Genomic DNA, 25,629 nt, shown 5'->3' on the forward strand with positions numbered 1-25,629 from the left:
GGCAGGTTCGCCAGACCAAACCTCTTCTGGAATGTCATTTTTCAGCGTACTATTAGGGGAGCGATTGCAAATATAAACTGCAGTTTTCAATGCCTCCCCCCAAAACTCTTGGCAAAGATTAGCGGTGGACAACATTCAACACACTCTCTTGCATAAAGTACGATTATACCTCTGAGCCACACCATTAGAAGACGGATTATAAGGGGCTGTCAACTCCCTTTTAATCCCATTTTCATCCCAAAAACGCTGAAATTCAGTAGATACATACTGTCCTCCATTATCAGATCTGAGACATTTAAGCTTAGTACTCTTTTGGGTGGTGACAAAAGCATGAAACTTCTTAAAAGCATTAAAAGTCTCACTCTTACTTTTCAACAAATGCATCCATCCTTTCCTAGTACAATCATCAATGAATGTAACAAAATACAATGCACCACCAAAAGACTTAACAGGCATAGTGCATACATCGGAGTGAATCAGATCAAGAGGATTAGCTTTGCGAGAGACACCAGAGTAATAAGAAGATTTCTTTTGCTTTCCATAAAGACAATCGTTACAAAAATCCAAGTTTTTTCCTTTTACATCAACCCTCTTCAGAGAGGAAAGCACATCAATACCCTTTTGGCTCATATGGCCAAGTCTCTTATGCCACAGCTCCGTGTGTGAAGCAACTTCAGCAACAACAAGAAACTTGCCTGGCAAAGCTTTGCATCGAAGATAGTACAAAGTACCTCTTTTAGACCCTTTTGCAACAAGCATAGAGCCCTTAAGCAACTTCCATGAACCCCCAACAAAGATGGTAGTATAACCATGTGCATCTAACTGGCCAATAGATAGCAAAATTTTCTTAATGCCTGGTACAAACCTGACATCATTCAACACAAGATCTTGACCATTGTTAAGAGCCAAGGAAGCAAATTATCACCAAGATACACCTTGCCATAATGCCTGCAGCAAATATAGCAAAACACTCCAAAGATGGAGTCACATGGAATGAAGCACCAGAATCCACTATCCATGACCGAGATAGGCCATCATTAGCACTGGGCAATGCATCAATGACATCTTTCTTCGAGATAAGCATGTCTTTTGCATTAGCTATCACCAAATCTGAGGGGCATGAAGCCGCAACCAAGATTTCCTCAATGTCTGACAATTCCTCAATGACCACACTAGAGGATACATTTGCATTCTCATCATCCCTGGAGAAATCACCTGTTGATTTTTCCCCTTTCTTCTTCTTATCTTGCGTTTCCTTCTTCTTTTCCTGCTCTTTCTTGAAATACCTACAATAATCGGGTTTCTTGTGACCCTTTCTGCCGCATTGATAACAAGTGACATCTTTATCCTTTGTCTTACTCTTACTTCTATTTTGAGTCTTGTTGTCCGCATCACGCTTTTGATTTCTACCTCTTGCAGTGTAGGCAGAACTGCAATCTTCCCCACTAGACTCTCGTTTAATCTCTCCATTGAGAATAGACCCTCTCACATCGTCATACGTGAGTGTGGGACTGTTACTCAAGGAGACAACCAATGTTTTATAAGTATCTAGCAATGTCATAAGCAAGAAAATAGCTTTCAGCTTATCATTGAATTACTGAAGCCCACTGTCCTGCAACTGACTCAACACAATTGTAAAAGCACTTAAATGCTCAGAAATTGAATTCGGGTCATCAAGCTGCATATTCACCAACTTTCGCATCAAATGTACCTGGTTCACAAGCGTGGTGTTTTCATAATTGGACTTTAGCTTTTGCTATATTACATAAGTAGAGTCCAAACGCTCGATGTCTATCAAAATGTCATCATTGATAGCCGTTTTGATGTAGGCCATAGCCTTCTTATTCAACCTGGCCCACTCTTCGTCAGACAAACTTGGCGGCTTATTCTGTTCCAATGCATCTTCACAATCCTTTAAGAAAAGGATACCTTGCATTGCTCTTGCGAAAGATCGAAGCCTTGACCATTGAACTGTTTGATTTCCATCAAAATTTTAGAATTAGATGCAGAAGAGGAAGAATCCATCTGAATTTAACCACAAGTGTGTATACAAGGGAGATGCAATAGGTTGAAAATTTCAGCAAATAGTAGCAACCACAAGACTTTGCATACAAAGAGTCACAGTTTCTTTATATGAGACAGTCCAAATCTAAAATTTAAGCTGAAATGTGCAATTTCAAGCACTTGTACTCAGCTTTTCACTCAATTTGTTGCGACAAACATCAATACATGTGATCCCACAACTTTGGTACACTTGCGTATTGTTGTTTTGACTTGTAATAACCTGTAAATCACCTGTTTTGACCTAAAAGCAGCCTGTTTTGGCAGTTTTGGTGATCTTTTCGAGCTTGGAAGCAAGGGGCTTTGCGATGGAAGCGAAATTGATCTCGTGAGAGCACTTTTAACTCGCTATCCAGTAGACTGCACAAGGCTGTTTTGAAACCCTAGGGCTCTGATACCAGTTGAAAGCGCGAAGCAGAAGGTATCGGTAGGTGTGCGTCGCGATGTGGTGCAGGATTGGGGTAAGAAGCAAGAGGCACAAAGCAGCAGAAAGGAAGCGTTAGGGATCGAAGCAGGGAGAGAGAGAGCTCACGTTTTTGGGGAAAACTCAATAAGTGAGTTTTGGCTTTTTCCACTTTTGTTATAAGTGACCTAAAAAGAATGTGTCCAGGTTTACATTACAAAGTATAAAAATGTATAAAAAGGAGTTATTTAGGCCTTTAACCCAACACATCTCCTGTGCGAGAGCAATCGCTACCGCCTTGTTGAGATCGATTGGATCGAGTACCTCGACATCATACTTGATATACTCGTCCAATCTATAAAGGAATGCCTCTTTGTGCTCATTATCTCATTTGCATAATTGGGTGCCGAGCTGCAAAACATGATTAGTGAAAGACATAACTGGCATACCATTTTGCTTGATACTGTGCCAATCGTCTTTCAACCGTGCTAGGTACTGTGGTGGCATAAACCCAGGTGAAGCGCCTTGAGCTTGTCTTGGAAGTCGGCCCAATTGAAGGAAAGGGGCGCGCCTTCTTTGGCTTCCTCTAGGTGCGCGGTCAATTGTGCCTCTTGCCATGCGTGCTACCAGTTAATGGCATCACCGGCAAGGTACATGGCTACCGTCAAACCTTGCTATTTCGTATTTTCTTATTTGTCGCAAAGTAAGCATTAAATTGATGAAACCAAGAACGAATAATAGGAGCATCCATCTTACGGTCATGCTTACTGAATGTCAACTTCTCAGTGACGGGGTTGTGGAGTCCGAATCTCTGCTTGTGCTACCTGATGAAATGCCAACATCTTTGAACGACTCGGGTTTCGAGATAAGTACCTGTAGGACTAACTCTTGCATGCGTTGGTCTCTCTGCGCCTCACGCTCTAACTCCAAGGCTGCTCGTCTGTCTTCATGTGCCAAGCGCGCTTGCTCACGCTCACGCTCCAAGGCTACCCTTCTATCTTCGGCCGCTCCAAGGCTAACCGTCTTTCTTCGCGCTCGCGATCCAATTCTGCCTTTCTTTCTTTGCGCTTGCGATCTAATTCTGCCTTTCTTTCCTAGGCCGCCAAGCGTGCTTGCTCATGCTCGCAATCCAAGGCTGTCTTTCTTTCTTCGTGCTTGCGCTCCAAGGCGGTGTGTTGCGCTTCTTATTGTAACAAACTGTCCGTCACCGTCTTGACCAAAGCCTCCATAGGATTTGGTTCAATCCTTGGCGTAGATGGGGAGGGGGGAGGGTCTGAAAAGCCTCTTGGTGGGGAGAATTCTTCTTCACCACTTCCATGCTCATCATCTTCATGCAAAGTGTCTGATGACCATACACTGAGATCTTGGGTAGTTAAGTTAGCGAGGAACTTGGGTTCTTGAGTTCTTGAGTTCTTGAGTTCTTGAGGTTCTTGGGTTCTTGAGTTCTTGAGTTCTTGAGGTTCTTTCTTTAGCTTGCAATCTGTGCTAGAGAAGGCTTTTCTCTTACCTGAGCTCTATTCTTTCTTGCGGGCGCACCCCTTGGCGGCCTTGCGCTCACACCAAGATTTCTTTTTCTACCTCACGTGGATTGGCCGTCCGCTAAGTGCACGGTCAGCTCTCAATGAGTGAAAAGAGGAACTAGGGGAGACTGGACAAGCCCTTCTTTCTTGGGTTACCTATCACTCTTCAAAAACACGATTAGGAATCGATTCGCCTAAGTTGACTTGGGTTACGTGCGACCGCAACAAGCAAAAAAAATCCTTGTGGTTCTTTCCTTGAGTGATACAGAACACTGCCAAAGCTCTGATACCAATGTAAGGTGCAGCGGAAGTGAATGTTGAACTTTGCTCAAGATGAGTGCTCCGAACTGTGCTCAAGGGTTCCTTTTACTTTCGGAAGGGAGAGCCTTCCGTTCCTTTAGTGAGTGCAAATGATCACAAACAAAGTGAATGACACTGTGAATGAAGGTATTGAGACGAGAGATAGAGAGAAGAGAATACGACACCAAAATGTTATCAAACCCTCCTTCAAGGATCCCACTCTCTGTGGCGAGAGAGGCCTATGCTATTGATTGCACAAATCTGGTACAATGGTCTAGATGCAATGGACTTGCCAATGATGTCGACGACAATGATGACGGCGACGAGACGGGCTGAAATTCGAAAACGCTAGGGTCTGAAATCTGCAAATTTGCTATCTGCTAAATTCTGACATTGTGTTGGTGAGGATGGCAATGGCGACGACGCGACGACGATGCACTGAAAAAGCAGATGTTGAAATTTGCGAACAGCGGGCTGAAACTGAAAACACTGGCTGATCTGACCGTGCGGCGAGGATTTGCTGCGTGTAGGTGAGATCTGCGAGGTTGGGGCTATTCTTGTGGAGTCTATGTGCTGAAAATGGAAAACACTTATGCTAGGGCTGTTGATTCTGTCGGAATCTGCTGCGGGTAGGTGAGATCTGCAAGGTTGGGGCTATTCTTGTGGAATCTCAGTGCTAACAATGGAAAACACTGATGCTAGGGCTGCTGATTGTCACAAAGTGATGATGTGGCTGCCCACTGGACACACACCCTAAACTGCTGACGTGGTTGGCTGTCCCCGAACGAAGGCAGTGCCACGTGGCAGGCTGTACGGACGCCCGGGATTTATGGCGGGATTTGCGGCAACAGGGGAAAAAGCAAAGCGGTAGCTTTTTGCTGCTTTATTTTACGCAAGAGAGAGAGAGAAAGCCTTTTTGCTTTATTTTTATTAAGCGAGAGAGAGAGAGAGAGAGAAAAAAAAAAACTCTTGCTTTATTTTTTTCTATTGGCTCAAGAGAGAGCTTGTGGAAAGCAGGAAGCTTTTGGAGCTTTTGATTTGACCAGCTTTTGGGGCTCTGCTTTTAACAACCCTTGTACTCTTTAAATACGTGAGTAGGCCTCTCACAACTCAGAGCATTTGGACGCAGAGTCTGAGTGTGAGCGCCTGCCCGCACACTTGTACTCTGAACTCGGATTAATATAAAAAGAAATACCAAAAGGGGTGCCAATCTTTGGGACAATTAACTCTAGGCACGGAATTCCGCCGCGGGCCCGTGTCGAATCAATTGTGAACTCCGAATTGTTTTGAAGTGGTTATTTGTGCTGTCGTGGTAGATTCTGGACTTGGAGTGTCCAAGTCTATTACAGTGGTATCAGAATATGGCCGATTTCTCTTCTATGGGAAATCCGATCCCTAATTTTTTTTCCGCGGCACCTATGGCTTCAGGCAAGGATCAGTCGACTCTCTCTGCATCCGGAGATGCGGGAAGGGATCACAACGAAGATTTAGGCAAGGAGTATGGCCCGCCTCGGCGTACTTCGGCGAAGCAAAATTGCCTTGGAACAGTTTTTCTTCAAGAAGGGCATGCCATAGCATATGAAAGCCGAAGACTCAATACTGATGAACGAGTCTTGGGCATTTATGAGAAAGAGCTTTTAGCTGTTCTACATGTCCTAAACACATGGAAGCATTACTTATTGGAGACTCCATTCATTCTATGAACCGATCACCAAAGTCTCAAGTATTTCATGATGCAAACTAAGCTCTTCGACAAACAAATGAGGTGGGCAAATTTCCTTTTGCAATTTAATTTTCATATTGCTCACATTGCTGGTAAGCACAATCAAGTGGCCGATGCACTATCACGACGACCAAAAGTTAATGTGGTATCTATAGCTAGTCACAATGATCTATCTTCTATGATAGATAAGTAGGCTACTGACCCTGATTTTAGAGACATAATGTTAGCCCTTGCTTTGGGGAAGAAAGAGGAACTATTCACCTTGCAGGATGGTTATCTTCTCCACGGCAATAGGTTATGTGCTACCCATTCCCTTCGTGAGAAAGTTATGTATGAATCCCATGCTCCTCCCTATGCGGGACATAGAGGTATTCAACCTACTCTCTGAGGAGTAGAGACGTATTTCTATTGGCCTACCATGAAAGTAGTATGTTTCAAAACGTGTAGTATGCTAAAAGACCAAATATGATAGAGGGAAGCAACCTGGATTACTCCAGCCATTGCCTATCCCAAATTCACCATGGGAGAGTATATCCATGGATTTTTCATCTTTGGATTACCCAAGTCTATTCATGGGAATACGGGAATATGGACAATAGTCGACAAGTTTAGCAAGAAAGCATATTTTGTTCCTGTCAAAAAGACTATTAAGGCACACCAAATGGCAACTCTCTTCATATCTCAGATTTTTAAACATCATGGATTATCAACCTCCATCGTGTCAGATAGAGATCCTACAATTACAGTAATTTCTGGAAAGGTCTCTTTGAAAATTTAGGAACAAGAGTGAATTTCTCTTCAGCCTATCACCCATAAATGGATGGCCAAAGTGAGATAGCCAATCTTACGATACTCGATCTACTCAAAGACCTATGTTACTGAAGTAGATTAACGCTCACAACGGGAAAAGTACTTACCTCTTGTAGAGTATGTTTACAATAATACTGTACATACTTCTATGGGAAAAGCACCTTTTGAGATCATTGAGGGAAGACCTAAAAGTCCCTTGCTACTTAAAGTACATGGGAAGATCTTCGCCGTCTATGAGTATAGCTGTGACCTACAAGAATCTTTTCAAAAGATTAAGGAGGCTATATCTATCTCTCAACAACGGCAAAAACCTGCTGCTAATAAGCACAAAAGAGCCTTAACGTTCAAAGAAAATGATTGGGTCTTACTCAAGTTTCCTAAGGCTCGATTAAGGCAAACGACGGGCAAAAATCTTACGGGCCATCAAAGGTATTATACTAAACTAGCAAAAAGATACTATGGTCCTTTCCAAATCTTGAAGCCCATTAATGAGACGGCTTATCAACTCAAGTTGCCCAATCATTGGCTCATACACAATGCCTTTCATGTAAGCCTACTTAAGCCCTACAAAGGAGAGCCACCAAGTGAACCAATTATTGAAGATCCTCCCGAAGTTGAAGACCAAGAAGAGGTGCTACAACCTGAAGCTATCCTTCGGCATGAAGACAAGGTACTACGACATGGTAAGATTATCAAACGGTATCTTATTAAGCTAAAAAATTATCCTTTTGAAGATGCTAGATGGATGCAAGGAATACAACTTAAGAATAGTATGAACCTTGTCAATGCTTACAATCCTACATTAGAGTAAGCAAATGTACAAATTTCTTTTAAATGGCGAATGTTTTTGTTTTATAAGACTAGTTCTCTTTTTATCGTGCACAAATTTAAATAGTATGCATGCTTAGAATCATGTTTGTGATGACGACGTCTCTCAAACACCAAGTAGAATTTGTCACTCTACTTTGGGAGAATGAAATGGACTAAAGAGCAGACATGCTTGCGGCAGCTACGTCTCCCAAGCACCAAATGGATTAGCCATCCATCTTGGAAAGATGTCGTAGGGTAAAAAGGGATCCTCTACCCGCTAAGTAAGATTGACTAATGACTAAGGCTTTATCTCTTCTACCTCATAGTCGAGGATGACTATGATTTCAAGAAAGAGGTAATGTCATAAAAACAAATATCTAACCAACCCAAATGATTTTCTCATATTAAACTAATCACTTGATGATGGAGAATAAACGGGAACAAGGGTTAAGATATTGAGATGTGCCCGAATGAGAGATGGCCTATCAAAGAGCAAGGCTAACCAATGGAGCATAAGACCTTAGGGTTAGCTTCATTGAAGACCTCCAATAATGTGTGTAAAAGTCCTTTGACCTTAGGTAAGCTAGGGCTGAGCTTGAGGCGGGAGCAGTAGGGCAGCGTGAGGGCAGGAGCAAGGGAGGCGGGGGTAGTAGTGGGAGCGGGAGCAGGGGGGGGCACGGGGCGGGAGCAGTAGGGCAGCGTGAGGGCAGGAGCAGGGGAGAGCGCGAGGATGAGGCAGGAGCAGGGGGAGCAGCAAGAGCAGGCAGCACAGAGAGAGAGAGAGAGAGAGAGAGAGAGAGAGAGAGAGAGAGAGAGAGAGAGAGAGAGAGAGAGAGAGAGAGAGAGAGAAAGAAAGAAAGAAAGATTTTTAACGTCTATGTCAGGCCGAAATCGGCCTATGAGACAAATCAAATGTACATGGTGTGTATGTCATCCGTCTATCGGAAAGACATATGAAACAAAACTGAATGTAGGTAGTGGGGTATCTGAGGAGGGATGGAGCTCCATCTCTAGGGGTATATGCATGTCTATATGCTCAAGGTAGTACAATCATGAGAATGCATCAAGCTATCTAGCTCCATCCTGTACTAATGGGGGGATGTAAGATGTGGTACATGGGCGGGTCTGGTGCCAAGGCTACCCGGATGAAAGCTGTCGGGTCGGCCCTCATCTGGGCCACTCGCTCCTCAGTGGCACGGCGCTCCCAGGCTCGGATCTCCTCGATCTGTCGGTGGTGGGAGCTCGCGCCCCTGTAGCCTGTGACTCGTGGTCGTCGTCTAGCTCGGCTCACCTCCGCCTGTGGGAGTGTCACTCCCCTCTGAGTGTCTGGTGAGGGAGGGGTGGCAATTCTCTGAAAGAAGTCTGTGAGCTGCGGCTGTCTCCCCTCTGTCTGTGTAGCTGTGTGTGGCTGTAGTAGTGTGTCCCGATGGCTCTGTATCTCTAGTAAGAACCGTTCGAGCTGTCTCTGATCTCGAGAGTCCATGATCTCTCGGAGAGTGGGTTGTCCTCCGAATAAGGCCTCATACCTGCCTTTGATCTCAGTGTATGCTCTGCATCTACATACAAAGTGCTCCTCGCTCTCCACCTCCTCTGTGCAGGCTCTGCAGACTCGCTCCTCCCTGGGAACACCAGTATGTCTCCCGATCTCAATCTCTAACTTGTGTGAAGCCACTCTCAGCTGACCAATCGCCACCCATGAGCTATGTGGCATATATGTGTCCATGTAGTGTGGTCTCTGTATGAACCCCCCAGACAATATGGTGAGAAACTGGTCTCTGTAATCTGACATCCTCGTCCCCAAGCCAGGTGACTCCCAGACTCTCCTAGTGTATAGCTGCCACAGATCCTGTCTCAATACCAAGTTCCTCTCACTGCGAGAGAGGTGAACATATGGTGAGTGGGGGTCGTACTGGAATGGTGGTAGGCTCTCCATGTCAATACCGTGTCCCTCAAACCATGCTCTGACCTGTGAGTACCATGCTCTCTCATGCCCACTCTCTGATAGCTGTATAGCTGCCTCAAATGCTCTACGAGTAAGTCTGTCAGGAGGTAGCTCTCTCATCCTCTGGATGAAGCAGACTGTCTGGAATAGTGCCTCTACCACCATAGGTGGTGTGGCGAGCTCGGCTCTAATAATGTCATGTGGCACTGTCTTCTTGCTGCGGAGCAAGCGTGAGATCATACATACCTGTGGCCTCTCAAGCTGTGTCCACTGGTCAGCTGTCAATCCTGGTGCCCATACTGCCGCCGAGTACATCAAGGCCGGGGTGACTAAGGTGTCGAAAAGCCACCCCTTCGTGCGGGGTTCCTGAAAGTGTGCCTGGTGGCATCTCCGCTCTAGCATGGCCACAGCTGCATATCCTCGGGTGAGCCTGTCAGCAGTAGCCTGCCTCATAGTGAAGGGTCCTGGTAGGCTGGTGAATGTGATGCCAAGGTAGACATAGGAGGTGACTACATCAACCTGTCCTCCTACTGCTGTGAAGGTGGCAGCGCTCCTCACTGCACTGGATGTGTGAAAGATCATAACCTTGGTTTTGCCAAGGTTCACAGTCAACCCCCTGTGTGTGCTGAATTCGTCCAAGGCCTCAAGATGGCGTTGCAAGCCCTCGGGTGACTCTGAAATCAACACAATATCATCAGCATATAACATGATGTGGACCGGAGTACCTGCCAAGTCGCTCCCCTCTCCTCCTGCTCACAGTATGTAGTCGGAGATCTCGTCGATGTAGAGCCCAAAGAGTGTCGGGGAGAGTGGGCATCCTTGCTTAACACCAATGGTGCTAGCAATGGTCTCTGAAAAACCGCCTGGGCAACGAACTCGACCCGTCACCTTCTCGTAGAGAGCATATATGGCCCAAATCATCTCTGTTGGTACCCCAATGCTGTGAAGGCGCTGGAAGAGTCTCTCGCGTGGGATTGTGTCAAAGGCCTTGCGGAAATCCACAAAGCAGCAGTAAAGCCTCTTCTTCTGCGCCTTTGCCCCATCAATGAGGCAGCGCGGAACGAAGATGTGATCAGTGGTGGAGAAAGCTCGTCTGAAACCTGCCTGGCCTGGAGCTCGTAAACCCTCGATCTCTGCGTAGCAGCTGAGCTGTGCCTCAAGTATTGCTCCATATAGCTTGGCCATCGTGTGGTCAATCATGATAGTCCTGTAGTTCCCTGGGTCCAGGGTGTCGCCAGATTTGTGGATAGGCACTATGGTGTGCTGTGTCCACTCCTCTGGGAAGCCCTCCCCTATAGCCCGGTTGAAGACATGTGCAATCAACGGGGCTATAGTGGAGGCCGCATAAATGATGTGCTCACTCTGTAATCCAGTATGGTCAGCTGATCGTCTGTGCTGCATGCGGCGTATGGCCCTCTCTACCATCTCTGCTATAAAGGAGGAGCACGTGGGGCGTGGCTCGTGTGGCTGTGGGATAGGAGGCTGCCCTGGCACCTCGTAAAGTCGCTCTGCATAATCATGCCATATCTGTGGATCCTCAATAGCTGTAGTCGGACGTGGCTCGCGCAGGGTGCGCCATGCCGTCGCGCTATCCATGCTCATGAATAGGCAGTATAGCTCAAGCTCCTGTGCCTCTTCGAATGCTCGCCGCTTTTGGCGTGTCAGCGTCTTCATATGCTGTCTGGCCTCTCTCTCTGTGATCTCTCCTAAGGCTCGCCGTGCATGGAGGCGTCGGTATAGCTCTCTGCATTCATCATCATACCAGCGGTTCTGAGGCATAGTCCCGGGGGGGGGAGTGCGTCCTGTGTGAGTGGTGTGTGGAAAAGAGCTAATAGCTGAAGTGTGGAGAACGGAAGAGATATGTGATGTGAGAACTGAGAGTGGTGTGGATGGGTGGAGGAGGCATAGGCCATGCTCGACCTCGGCCGAGTAAAGAGAGGCTAGCTCATGTGTGAAATGGATGGTGGTGTGTGGAGTGTGTGCTGTGGAGCTGTGTGGGATGGTATCTCCGGTGATGGAGAAAGAGAGGTATGTGTGGTCGGCTCCGATGGGTATGGGTGGAATGGTGAAGGATGTGATAAGGTGTGTAGCCTCCCTGGGTCCCAGAATATAGTCGACTGTACTCCCCCCTCCCTCTGCAACTCCATGTGGCATACAAGTCAGGCCCCCTGAGGTGGGCCACTGGACCATCCCGTTATAAATAACGAGACGGTGCTGGGAGCCAAGTCGAAGTAGATGTCGTCCGTAGGCTGTGACTGGAGCTCTGTCTGCTGTATCTCTCATAGTAGCCTCCTCATCTAGAGTGTGTAGTGCCTCTAGGTCCTCGTGGTCATATGCCTCACACTGCTCACTGCGCGTACGAGCATTGAAGTCTCCCATAAGGAAGACTTCACCCAGTGTGGAGTACTCCATAATCTCCTCCGTGAGGCATGCGTACGGTGACTCCTGCTCAATAGGGGCGAATCTGGAGCTTGTGGGAGCAAAGTAGCAAAGGGCAATGTAGACGATCCTGTCTCGTGAGAGCTCGAGGCGAATCCACATGTAGCGGGCCTGTGGGTCCCGGGCAACAATCTGTAGTCTGCTGTGAAGCCCCTGTCTAAAGAGTATGGCCACTCCTCCTGAGCCGCGAGTGGTGTGCTGGCGCATACATCCCTGATGTAGAGACTCCCACTGGAATCCATGTATCCGTGGTAACCCTCTCTTTGGGCTCTCGTGTGTCTCTGTAAGTAGAATGATGTCTCGACCTCTCATCACCTCCTCAAGTCTCTCTGGGTGTGTCCATAGGTCTCCATTGCAATTCCAAACCGTGACATGAATCTCCTCGTGTGTCCCACAGGCCGCGAGTCCCTATGCGATGGTCTTGCCATCAATGATAACCCTACCATCTCGATATACTGCCTTCTTCCCTTCTTTGCGGGCTTGGTGGACTCTAGGCATGCACGCGCCACGGTGATCTTGTTGCATCTTTGTGAGGTCATCATCAAGATAAATCGGGGGGCCTTCTAGCCCTCTCAAGATGACCCTCTTTCGGAGGAAAGAAGTTCGAGACTCCTCGGAGGCGAATTGGAGGATGAGAGCTCTCTTCTTTGGATCTTTGCCGGCTCTCCAAACTTTGGAGAAAGGGATCTCTTCTTCCTTGTATCCCACTTTCTTGCATAAAGCTTTCCCATCGCTCTCGGGTGTAGACCCTTCTTCTTCTTTGATGCCGGTCACTCGCACATTGAGACGGCGAGCTTGTCGCATCTTCTCCTCCTCGATGGTTGTGTGTACGATGAGTACCTCATCTTTTTGGGCTTCCTCTCTTGCTACCTTCTTGATGTTCTTTTTGACCACTTCGACCCATCCTTCTTTGGTGGCCTCTAATTTGTCCTCAATGCTTGCGGTGAGGGCTTTGGTGATCTCCTCCTTGAGGGCTTCCTTAGCCTCCTGTTTAATCTCGCCTTCCTCGGGGGTGAGGGATGTGATGGAAGCATGAAGGAGATCGATTTGTGCCTTCATCTCTTCTTGCTCTTTCCTCCATCTCTCCCTCTCCTTCTCGTTCTCCCGTTCCCTTCTCTCCTTCTCCTCTTTGAGATTTTGGATTTCCGCTCTCATGTCCTCCTTCTCTTCGTTCCATAGCTTGATGAAGGTGGCTTTCTCCTCCTCCCATATCTCTCTCTCCATCCGCCATTCTTTCATGTCCTTCTCCAATTGTGCAAGCCTCTTTATCGTGAGCATGAAGGTTGTCTTCATTGTCGATGCCGGCGTCTTGATGATGGGGGAAGACATGGTTGTCTTCGTAACTACCCTCTCTTCATATTGTGAAGAAGAGGGGAGAAGGGGAAGAGAGGGTGTACGTGTGTGTATGCGTGTATGTGTGTAGTGTGTGTGTGGGTATGTATCCGTGTGTGAGATTGGGGGCAGCGGGCCTGGTGCACTTGGTAATGCTGCAACAGTGAGGCAGCGGCAAGTGCTACAGCCTTGGCAGCGTGCAGTCGCAGCAGGTCAGCCACAACGGGTTCAGCAGCAGCAGCAGTGGCGCGCGCAGGGGGCAGAGAGAGAGAGAGAGAGAGAGAGAGAGAGAGAGAGAGAGAGAGAGGATGGAGATGAAAATGAAATGAAATGTTATGTTAATGTCTTCAAAAGGTTAAAATGACCTATGTGTTACTCTAGTAAGAGAGAGAGAGAAAGAAGTTTGTTTTGTGGTCAGGTAACAGAAATCTTGGACTCAACTCTTCTAGGCGAGGGCCTGATTCCTACCCTTCAACATGCTCATGATCATCTTCTCACGCAGAATGCTCTTGTTATCCCAAACAAGGCTACAATTTTTGGACAGGTATTAAATCTCAAATTTTTGGATATGATTATTTTGGTTCATGTGCTCATAGAAGCTTCCACTTGGTGATGGGCTTTTGCATGGTGCGATTGGGGCCATCTTGTTTAGAACGTAGAACCCTAAACAGTTGGGAAGTGATTCTGATTAGCTTTTTGAATTATAACAAGGACATTATCAGACACCAAATACATAATAGGATTTCATGAAAATAGTGGTGTTTGCTCAAGAATTTGTCTATTTCAGAAAGTGTGGATTGCCTAAGGAGCTAGAGATACCCGATAATATAGCAGTAATTTTTAATCGCCGCACTTCTGAATGAAGCAGCATTGCTGAATGCTGTAGGTCGCTCATAGTTAGAATATTAACTTCCAAATATATCCCTGAACATTCATGCTAACTCTCCTGCCTATAGAAAGGGAGTCTGTGCAACCATTCTCTGTGCGTCCTCCTCCCTGAACAGCTGCAAGATAAAAATGCCTTCGCATATTAGAATGCTCTAGACGATACTGTCAGAGGAGCTGGTAGGTCTGTTTTTTCAATGGTAAATGGCAAAGAACATGGTGATAGACAGTCGTGCAATCCAGATGTCTTCAAAGAGGACTACTCTGGTGCTCTATGCAGGTGAGGTGGCACACTAGAGGGTTGCCACACTTGAATTCTCTGCTAAGGAAGAACATTCCTATGATAGGAGTGAGGCCTGGCAGTAAGAGGGAATCCAGTTAGGGTGGGGTGAGGCTGAGCTGAGAGATTTCACTTGCGTGAGAAGTTGGTGATAAAGGGTTAAGAGAAGGTGGCAGCAGTGGCTAACATATTTTCAGGGTACTTGCTAGATGACGGAAGGCTATCCTCTAGGTGGGAGGTGCTAAGGGGGGCTGGAGGAATGCTTGGGGGGGCCACAGCAGGCAAGAGTATCGGGGTAGCATTCTCTGTCATAGGCACAAGAAGAGTAGGTTAAACATCAACTCAGGTCTACCTCACATCTGGCTTGCTTTCGTATGGGATTTCAGAAAAAGACAACTTTTACACTTTTTTTTCCAGAGGGTTGTCAGGTGTATCTGCAGCTATTTAGGTTTTTCATCATTGAAATATTGATTTGTTATGATCAATTTTTTTGTTGTCGTTGTTTTCTGGCAGCTCATTCAATGCAACAAGTTATGGAGAATGCAAGACCTGCGTGGTCTAGAGAGCCAATTAAAGGACGGTTTGGTTTTTCATCCTCCACTAATAGAGCAGAAGACTTTGTTAAAACCAGTGCAACATGCTATGCATGTCAATGCTCTTGCAGATAGCGTGGAACTGGTATGCAGCCAAGGTTATGAATTGTGAATTTATGCTAGGCATGGAGACCTTTTAAAATCATTTATTCACACAGATGACAGAACCATTCAAAGTCTTTGAGTTTGATTTTGCAAAGAGGCCATCGAGCCATGGCAAAGCTGACATTGTTGTCAAAGCCATGGGAACTGGTGTTGTTCATGCTGTCATATCTTGGTAATGATTAATGTTTTCAATCTCATTGATGGATCTAATGTTAAAGATTTCGCTCAAACTTTGTTTCTTGTTAAGCATTGCAGGTGGGTCTTAGAACTTGATCAGAAAGGGTCAGAAGTGTATTCCACGGCTCCAAAATGGGTTGAACAATGCCGTAAGTACTTTATCTGGAGTCATGTCTGCACAGTGCAAGTAGACTGAACAAACACTAAGAACATTGCTAGCAGCCACAGGGAATCTGGGAGCTTAATAAGTAGCAGGATGTTCATAAAAATCCAATCTTCTAATCATAAATCAACTTCTCCAGGTTCTGTTAAGTCTACTTATCAGAAAAGCCGCACAAAAGCCAAGACTGTGTGAGGTGTCTTGAAAGGTAAAAACCAAATTGATAAATTCCCATGGTGGAATTTCATCTTTATGGCCTGTAGACTCACTAAAGGGCGATAGACTTTGGCTTTCACCCAATCTTTACCAAAGTCTTTCACCCAATCTTTACTTTCATCAACTTTACGTGTACTTCACAACACAGAGGAACTTCACAAATGGCCGTAGACTCACGAAAGGGCGGTAGACTTTGGCTTTCACCCAATCTTTACTTTGATTAACTTTACCTGTACTTCACAACATAGAGGAACTTCACGAATAAACGTGAGACTGGAATTCAACACTTCAAACAAGGCACGACTTGGCAGGTAGAGTGCTTTCAAGTAGACTGTGACACCGCGTTGGCCCCAAAGGCTTGCACCCCTTTCTGTATTTCTTTATTCCAATCAAATGTTGGAGAAAACCTGTATTATCTTACATGCTCTCCCACTTTTATTGCCCAGTTTCAGCAGCATAACAATAGTAGAAAGTTTCACAAACAAAATCCCCATGAGGTAGGTGACTTTCCCAGCGCATTAGAGCACTTTCCTAAACCTGGCAAGAAATTACAACACGCTGAATTCTCTGTTTTCGGCCTCTAAAATGCACGAGAGCACCCGTATGACGATTCCCTAGCTTCCCCGAAGCTCTTGGTGTCATAAACTGATGACGTGGCTGCCCAGTGCACACACACACACACCCCCCTGTGGCGGGCTGAAGTGCTGACGTGGCTGCCAGTCCCAGAAATCCTACCAGTCCTAGCAATCGCGGAAAAGCACGACACGTGGTAGGCTGTACGGACCTTCATGATTTGCGGCGGGATTTTTGGCAGCTTTTGGACTTGCTTTTCCTACGCAAGTTGAGAAAGAGACAGAGAGAAGCTTTTTGCTTTATTTTACAAGGCAAGAATGAGAGAGAAAGAGTCTCTTGCTTTATTTTTCAAGAAGCTTTTACTTGAAGCTTTTGAGGCTTTTGATTTCAGCTTTTGGGGCTCTGCTTTTAGTACCCCTTGTAATCTATAAATAAGTGGGTAGGCCACTCACAACTCAGAGCATCTGGACACAGAGTCTGAATCTGAGCGCCTGCCCGCACTCTTGTACTTTGAACTCAGATTAATACAAAAAGAAATACCGAAAGGGGTGCCAATCTTTGGGGCCATTACCTCTAGGCACGGAACTTCGCCCGGCCAGTGTTGAATCAATTGTGAACTGTTTTTGAAGTGGTTATTTGTGCTGTCGCGGTAGATTCTTGACTTGGAGTGTCCAAGTCTGTTACAGTGGTATCACAACACGGCCGATTTCTCTTCTACGGGAAATCCGTTCCCTAAATTTTTTCCGCTGCACCTATGGCTTCAAGCAAGGATCAATCGACTCCCTCTGCATCCGACAATGCGGGAGGGGATCACAACGAAGATTCAGGAAAGGAGTATGGCCCGCCTAGGCCTACTTCGGCGGAGCGTCGAGAGATGGAGTGTCAACGATTGATTTGCGACGCAACAAAGATGATCTCAATTTTGCGAAGGACCCAAAATTTGCAAAATATATGAGTGAGACCTCTTTCGATGAGGTGCATACGTAGTGGCAGAAGACCACAAAACCACCCCCCAAACCCGCTCTCAAGAAACCTTCTACTCACAGAAATATATAGAGAAAGAATTAGAAGAGGTGGTTGATGCAAGAATTGCCTCAGCTTTTTGACGCACAGAACAAAGTTGAAAAGCACGGCAAAAAGCAGAAGAAAGGCACCGACTTCCCAGGATATTTGGGTCGTCAGTCTACTTTTGAAAAGGCAAAGAAACAGAAGAAGCGTGTTTGATTTGAAGGAGTACCCAGTTCTTCTTCTTCTTCTTTTGATAGTTCTTCTAGCTCATTTGACTCGAGCGAAGAAGACCGAAAAGGCAAAAAGCGAAGCAAGAAGCAACGCTTGGGAAAGGGCAAGAAAAAGGCAAAGAAGTCTAAATCTCGCCCTGTGAGTGACAGTTCTACAGAGGACTCCTCTACAGATAGTTCAGACTTTAATGAGAGTAACTTTTATGCAAAGAAGAAGAATTTTTACAAAGCCAACCAGTATGACTTTCTGGAAGACAAAAGCAAGAAAGTCCGAGAGTTTAAGAAAGGTGGACAGTCAATTAAATTTGACATGTTTTCTGGTTATAGAGATGCCTTGAAGGCTTTGTCTTTTGTTCAGCAGTTTGACATGGCTTTCGCGGGAGGGCGTTACTCAGAGCACTCTAAGATTCGGAGAGCTGCCTCTTACTTTAAGAGGAATGCTCGAACTTGGTGATCCACGCTTCTATTAAGCAAGACTGCGCCAGTTAAATGGCTGAAATTCATGAGGCTTTTTATTTCTTCTTGGCTGACTTGAGAGTATGAACGCGAATACGAACTGCTTGGAACCATCTTCGGATGACCAAGAAGGATATAGTGGACGCAGATTGCGAGAGATTCTGGAGCTCTTTTCTACCCGCCTCTTCATTTAAGAAGATCTCGTTCAAGGAATAGATTGAGCGGTTTACCTTGGGTCTTCCTACAGAGATCCGAGATCACTGCTTGGAACAGAAGTCAACTTCTATTCAGGAGTTAATGAGTCATGCGAAACGGGGTTTTGCCATTCACTCTGGCAGTTTGACCTACCCCACTGATGAGATCATGACACAAAGAGCCGAACAGACTTCGACAAATGAAAGTAGAAAGAGGAAAAGCAATCCAGAAAAGAAAGATGCACGACCCAAGCTTACTCCTTAGGAGCGGGCTCGCTTCATCAGGGAGGGGAAGTGCTTTGGATGCGGGGAAACTGGACATATCTCCACAAAGTGCCCTAAAAAGGCATAGAAAGAACAAAATGATAAGGACAACGAAAGGCCTGAGAGTTCGAGAGCAGCTGAGGACCGTGGAAGAAAAGGCTAAGTACAGAACTTTGCCGAGCTTGGGGAAAAGTGAAAGACCAAGAAGCCCTAATCTTCTTTGATGGAGGAGCCAAGGCCAACTTCATTTCAGTGGAATTGGCGGCGCGGCTCGAGATCACTCCCAATTCGATGGGACCACTTGCGGAGGCAGTTTTAGCGGCACCCGGCAGGGAAGTAGCCATTACACCCGTCATTGGCAAACTTCAGTTGCATTGTCAGGGGTATTTGGGGCATGACGACTTTTACATTATGCCTTTGGAAGATTGTGATGTCTTCTTGGGAATTCCCTTGTACCACAAGAACAACGCCGTGGTCGACTATCGGGCGAGGAAAGCGACATTGACTACAGAGAAGGGTAGAACAATTGTACTTGATATTAAACTTAAGGACGAGAGAACCTCGCGGTCGCTGCTGCTGCCCCCCTCGCTGCGCCATCGCTCCCCCCCCCCCCCTCCCCCCCCACTCCCAGCGCTGCTCACTGTCCACCCTCCCGCTGCCCTGCCCTGCTGCCTTCTGCCCCGCGCTGCCCCCTGCCCACCTTGTCCGCCCACCCGCGCTGACTGCCCGCCGCTGCCGCCCCCCGCCATTCCCACACGTTGTTGCCGCGCTATCGCTTAAGCCCCCCCCCCCCCGCCCCCCCGCCCGTTGCCCGCTGTGGTTTTTTCTTCGCCCAGTGAGCTACTTGCATTTTTGCCCTCCTGCACTACGTCAATCATTGGGACAGTGTTTTGTGCGCCTCATTGCAGCTTCTTCCCGTCGCCTTCTTCTCTCGCCATAGCAGTAGACACAGATGGAGGCTCCAGCTTCGCCACAGAGAGACTCGTCAGAAGCCCCCTCGCCCGACCCCGCTGAGCCCACCATTCGACTTGCTCTCTCGGTGACAGAGCAAGCGAGCCTTGCCGCAGAGATAGAGCGATTGCAGGCGACTTCGGTCATCTGCAAGATTCTCGGCACCCGACCTAGCAGAGGAGAGTTGCGAGACCTTCTCCAGGCCCGCCTTCTCGCAGAGGTGGGCAAGCCAGCCCCCCCCACCCCCCCGCCCCCAGCCGCCCCCCCCCCCCCCCCCCCCCCCCCCCCCCCCCCCCCCCCCCCCCCCCCCCCCCAACCCCCCCCCCCCCCCACACCCCCCCCCACACCCCCCCCCCCCCCCCCCCCACACCCCCCCCTCTCCACCCACACCCCCCCCCCCCCCCCCCCCCCCCCCCCACCCCCCCCCCCCCCCCCCCCCCCCCCCCCCCCCCCCACCCCCACCCCCCCCCCTCCCCCCCCCCCCCCCCCCCCCCCCCCCCCCCACCCCCCCCCCCCCCCCCCCCCCCCCCCCCCCCCCCCCCCCCCCCCCCCCCCCACCCCCCCCGCCACACCCCCCCCCCCACCCCCCCCCCCCCCCCCCACCCCCCCCCCCCCCCCCCCCCCCCCCCCCCCCCCCCCCCCCCCCCCCCCACCCCCCCCCCCCCCCCCCCCCCCCCCCCCCCCCCCCCCCCTCCCCCCCCCCCCCCCCCCCCCCCCCCCCCCCCCCCCCCCCCCCCCTCCCCCCCCCCCCCCCCCCCCTCCCCCCCCCCCCCCCCCCCCCCCCCCCCCCCCCCCCCCAAATAGCAGCCCCCCCCCCCCCCCCCCCCACCCCCCCCCACCCCCCCCCCCCCCCCCCCCCCCCCCCCCCCCCCCCCCCCCCCCCCCCCCCCCCCCCCCCCCCCCCCCCCACCCCCCCCCCCCCCCCCCCCCCCCCCCCCCCCCCCCCCCCCCCCCCCCCCCCCCCCCCCCCCCCCCCCCCCCCCCCCCCCCCCCCAAGAGTTCCCCCTCCTCCTCATCCACCCTGCCTTCTGCTCCTGTCACCTCTCCACCTCGCCCCTCTACCTCTGTCGCCCCATCCCGCCCCTCTTCTCCTCCGCTCCCCCCAGCTCCTTCTCCGCCCCCTCCTGCTCCGGTTTCACAATTGGCTCAGGAGACTGGTCCCTCTCCGGCGGCTAGGAGATCTCTTGGCAACGCCTTTGCCACAAGTTGCCTAGCGAGAGAGGGTCAGCCCTTCTTGCGGCCCCCTTTGCAGATTTAGACATCCTCCCTTGCAGCTGTCCCTCGTGGGCTGAGGAGCATTGACGTCCGACGCCGCTGGGACTTCTTCGACTACGGGTTCACTCGTTTTCTCGGCGATTCCGCAACAGACCATGAGGCAGCCTACTTCAGGGTCCATGTTTTGTTCCTCGCCGCTAGGGGGACAGAGGCCTTGGACTCAGCAGTTGGTTTCTCCTTCCCCCTCTGTGGTAGGGCCGAGACAGAGTGGTCCCTCAACTCAGTGGTGGGATGGTTGCATACACAGGTCTTAGAGTTCTCTCACCACATGGGAGAACTTGGAGTTACAAATATGCTGGAGACTTTGTGGCCATTGGCCAAGTTTGCGGTGACACCCCCAGACTCAGCAGGATGTAGGCACATTGTGGTGTACTTCTTTGCTGATAGGCAGTGTTTGCCTTGCTATGTATACATTCATGAGGACTCCTGGACAGAGGAGGTTGCTTTACGCACGGCTCGCTCTACTTGGGCTTGGGCTAGGCACTCACTGCAGTCACGTCTATCTAGAGGACGCGCGGATGCGGATTACTCCTCATCCAAGCCTGCCTCGAAGATAGCCCGTCCTGTTGCTGCGGCAGCATCTGTTCTCTCTCGCTCCCCATGAGGATCGTCTCATGGAACGTGCAGGGACTAGGTGGGCCCTAGTTTCAGCGACAGCGGGGCCGATTGCGTCAGGAGCTTCAGCGTTGCCTTGTGGGAGGAGAGATTGAACTCCTTATGCTTCAGGAGCACCATCTGTGTGAGAGCCGCATTCGGCGATGTGGTTAGATTTTGCGTGGACAATATGATACCTTTTGGTCAGCTGCTTTTGGACCTGGAGGCATCCAGGGTGGGGTATGTATGACTATTGCGGACTCATTGCAGCTAGCAATTGTGGGCAGAGGGATTATTGTGCCAGGCAGGGCTTAGTGGATTACTATGTAGGTTCAGGGTGGCCTTGTGGGCTTCCTGAACATCTATGCGCCCAATGTGGCGAGTGCTTGTGCAGAGTTTTGGTCACAGATTGTTTAGTCTTTGCCGCAGGCCGATCATTGGTGTATAGGAGGGGACTTCAACATGTTCGAGGACCCTTTTGACAGGATTGGTGGTAGCCATGCTACTGTGCATGGAGTCGAGTTGGCAGCTTGGGAGAGAATGTGTATGACTTTGAGGGTCTCGGATACATGGCAGCACTCTGGTTTTGTGAGGCCCCCAGACAGTCTTGCCTTCACTAGATCGGACCGCAGAGTGGGAGGAGTGAATCTATCGCGGATAGATTGCTTCTACACTAGTGACCACTTCAGTGACTTGGGGGGATCAGTGGGCATCCTAGCAGGGACATCCTTCTTGGACCATGCACCAGTGATCCTCACGGAGGCAGACAGGCAGAGGAGTGGGAGCACGATGCTTCGCATTCCAGAGAGGGTCTTGTTGGACTCAACACTCAGAGAGAGTGTAGAGGCTCTCTGGACAGAGGGCATGGACAGGCAGGTTTCACCTGCAGACAGAGTGGCCTCAGGCCTAGCTCAGCTTAGCCACTTTTTTCTTCAGGAGTCTCTGGCTCGCCGGGCTGCAGTGAGAGAGGCGGAGCAGCGTCTCAGACGAGGCATTGCTTCACTACAAAGGATGCAGGAGCAACATCCAGATAGTCCATGGTTGGAGGAGCAGTCACAGCAGGCTCGACTAGGACAGAGGAGAGGCGTCATGAGTTTTCCTTTCACCGACAGGCATCTCAGTGGACTCAGGTGGGTGACAGAGTGACTGGTGCTTTTTTTGCGACAGTGGGACCTCGGCAATCGCATGCCAAGGTCACTCAATTGAGGCGGCCCGATGGGTCAGTTGCTTGTGAGCCCGAGGATATGCGTGGAGTTGCTACTGACTTTTACCGTGAGTTACTGTCGGCTGAGCCTCAGTTAGAGCGACAGGATGCATGTAGGGAGCAGGTTTGGGCACAGATGCCATGTCTTGTGACAGAGGAGATGCGCCAGAGGCTAGAGATGCCACTTCAGCTTGAGGAGCTACACACGTCTCTTAGGGCCCTCCCTCGTGGTAGCTGTCCAGGTGAGGATGGGTTAACTCCCAGCATTTTCTTGGAGTACTGGGACCTGCTTGGCCCAGATCTTTGTAGTGCTTTTCAGTACATTTTGCACACAGGAATGATGCCTGACAACATGAGTGAGGGCCTGATCTACCTCATTCCCAAGGAGGGTGGCTCCTTGGATGAGATTCGACAGTGGCGCCCCATCACCATCCTCAACTCAGCCTACAAAATTCTTGCCACGGTTCTGAGTTTGAGGATTCAGCCACTTTTAGAGAGCCTTATACATGGGATTCAGACAGGTTTTGTCAAGGAACGCAGTATCCTTGACAACATCTTTACTTTCTGGGAGGCTTCTGCCCTGGCACGGCTCCGTGGTGAGGACCTTGTGATTCTTCTTCTTGATTTTGAGAAGGCATACGACTGAGTTGATTGGGACTTTCTAGAGGGCACTCTCCGCAGGATGGGCTTCTCAGATGCTTGGATCAGCGGGGTGTCAGCTTTGTACAGACAGGCTCACAGTCAGGTGCTTTTGGCAGGAGGGAGAGGTGAGCGCTTCATGCTCACACGCTCGGTCAGACAGGGTTGTCCTCTTGCCCCCTTTCTCTTTCTATTCTATGCGGAGGCGATGAGCAGATTTTTGGTGTCACAGCAGGTTGGTCTTCGGGGCTTAGCACTCCCTATTCGGGGAGATGAGCTACTGGACGCTGAGTTTGCCGATGACTCAGTGTGTACTTAGATGGCCAGGAGGCCAATCTTCACAGATGTGAGCAAGCCTTGGAGACCTTCTGTTGTGCATCGGGCGCACTGATCAAGTGTAGAAAGACAGTGGCTTTCTCGGTTGGTAGTGCTCCTGTGTCAGATTGGATGCTAGGGGAGGGTTTCAGGTGGATTCCCCCAGGGACTGTAGTTCAGTACTTGGGGTTGTCAGGTTGGTTTGAACTTGTCTCCCGAGCAGCAGATTGCTCCTCTTCTCCTGTCCATCAGGAGGAAGCTGTTACATCAAAGCTCAGAACGACTTTCGCTGGCTGGTAGAGTAGTAGTTGCCAACCAGGTGCTGTTGGCGACTATGTGGTGCATCACTTCCTGCTGGATCTTCTCGAGTTCTTGTATCAGCCAGGTAGAGAGGCTGATCAAGAACTTCCTTTGGTCAGGACGTGACACTCAGATGACCCGAGCCAAGGTGGCTTGGTCGGTCATCACGCTTCCTTGTTCTCAGGGAGGGCTTGGGTTGATCCAGCACAGCAGAGTAGAGCCCTTCTTGGGAAGTTCATAGTCAGAGGACTTCTTCCAGGTGAGGAGCCCTGGAAGGAGTTCTTGTTGCAGAGGCTTCGTGCCAGGGTGCCTCAGTCATGAGGCCCTTGGCAACCTTTGACCAGATGGATCTTTACAGAGATGCGCCGAGTTGGTTTGAGCAGGAGACTGGAGGACCGCTTCGCTGTGAGTTTGCTTCGTTCTTGGGAGCTCTTACGACGTGGCCTGGAGCAGCGACAGTCGATGTGCACGGAGGAGCGCCTACGGCAGTCCCTCGTCTGGAACCCCATGGTTAGCACTCAGAGAGGCCACTTGGTTGGTAGTCGGCCTCATGTTTCCTGGGGTCCCATGGCAGCAGGTCCAGCGCTCTCTCTAGGTGACTGGCTAGAGTTCACAGGTTTGTCAGAGGAGGTGCAGGGTTTCCAGCTGCAGGGCATGAGAGAGGTGCAGAGCATATGTCAAGACATCTCAGAGTCAGTGTGGCTCACGTCTCTCAAGCCAGCAGCACCCCGGTGGATGGGAGCCTTCACACGACTGGAGGTTCTCATTTTAGTCAGGGCCTGCTCAACGATATCACAAGTTAGTGATTAATGCAAAGAAAAGTGAATTTTTTCTACTAGAGATACACTTTTTGGGACACATTGTGTCAGCAGCAGCAGGAGTGCAAATGGATCCGGCCAAGATAAAGACTATATATAGAGACTATGCGTGATTGGCCCGATTTGAAGAATGTCCATGAAGTTAGAAGCTTCTTGGGACTGTGTTCGTACTACAGACGGTTCATTAGAAAGTTTGCAAAGGTTGCTTCCCCTTCGCATATCTTGAGACAGAAAGGAGTCCCTTTCTCGTGGGGACGCACAGAGGTGACTGCCTTTCAGACATTGAAATAGAAATTGACTACGGGACCAGTTTTGACTTTGCCGGACTTGCAGAAGTCATTTGAAATATATTGTGATGCTTGTGGTCGTAGTCTGGGTGCGGTCGTAATGCAAGAAGGCCATGTCATTGCTTATGAGAGTCGATTGTTCTCAAGGCCGGAATTGGCAGCACAGATTTATGAGAAAGAGCTTTTGGCAGTTATCCATGCTTTTACTCAGTGGCGGCACTACCTACTCGGAGCGGATTTTACTGTCTTTACAAACCATCATAGTTTACGCTACTTCTTGTCACAGAAGCAGCTATCGGAAAAGCAGATGCGGTGGGCGAACATCTTGTCACAGTTTCACTTCCAGATTGTCCATGTTCAGGGACAGAAGAATGTGGTGGCAGATGCTTTGTCTCGGAAGCCGTTGGTTCTGGCTATTTCCACAATACATCATAGGAGCTTCGAGGATATGGTCGACCAGTATGCCACGGATACGGATTTTGCAGACGTTTTCACACGGATACTGGATGGGGAGATAGTAGCGGGATATTCCATTTGGGATGGCTACTTGATGAGAAAAACCATGTTGTGTGTTACACAGCCGTTGAGGGAAAAGGTTATGACCAAATGCCACTGTCCACCTTTTACGTGTCACCGCGGCGTTGCTACCACCAAGAAAGGGGTAGAGAGATATTTCTTTTGGCCCAGACTCAAGAAGGATGTGGACGAGTTTGTGCGCAGTTGCTTGGTATGCCTGAAGGTAAAGCACAGGGATTGTTACAGCCT

General features: G+C 49.4%; 1 protein-coding gene across 3 annotated transcripts in view; it reads left to right on the top strand.

Moving 5' to 3' along the window:
• Positions 1-25,629, top strand: part of PRMT7 (protein arginine methyltransferase 7) — a 204,769-nt gene that overhangs the window by 109,182 nt on the left and 69,958 nt on the right. For all 3 annotated transcript variants that reach the window (XM_086497858.1, XM_086497856.1, XM_086497857.1), the window contains 4 exons: positions 13,759-13,884; positions 15,019-15,183; positions 15,257-15,375; positions 15,459-15,529. In XM_086497858.1, coding sequence (XP_086353984.1) covers positions 13,759-13,884; positions 15,019-15,183; positions 15,257-15,375; positions 15,459-15,529 — 481 coding nt within the window. The remainder of the gene's footprint in view (positions 1-13,758; positions 13,885-15,018; positions 15,184-15,256; positions 15,376-15,458; positions 15,530-25,629) is intronic.

The sequence above is a fragment of the Adiantum capillus-veneris genome, chromosome 24, assembly GCF_014529385.1.
Source record: "Adiantum capillus-veneris isolate H3 chromosome 24, ASM1452938v2, whole genome shotgun sequence".
NCBI classification, from domain to species: Eukaryota; Viridiplantae; Streptophyta; class Polypodiopsida; order Polypodiales; family Pteridaceae; genus Adiantum; species Adiantum capillus-veneris.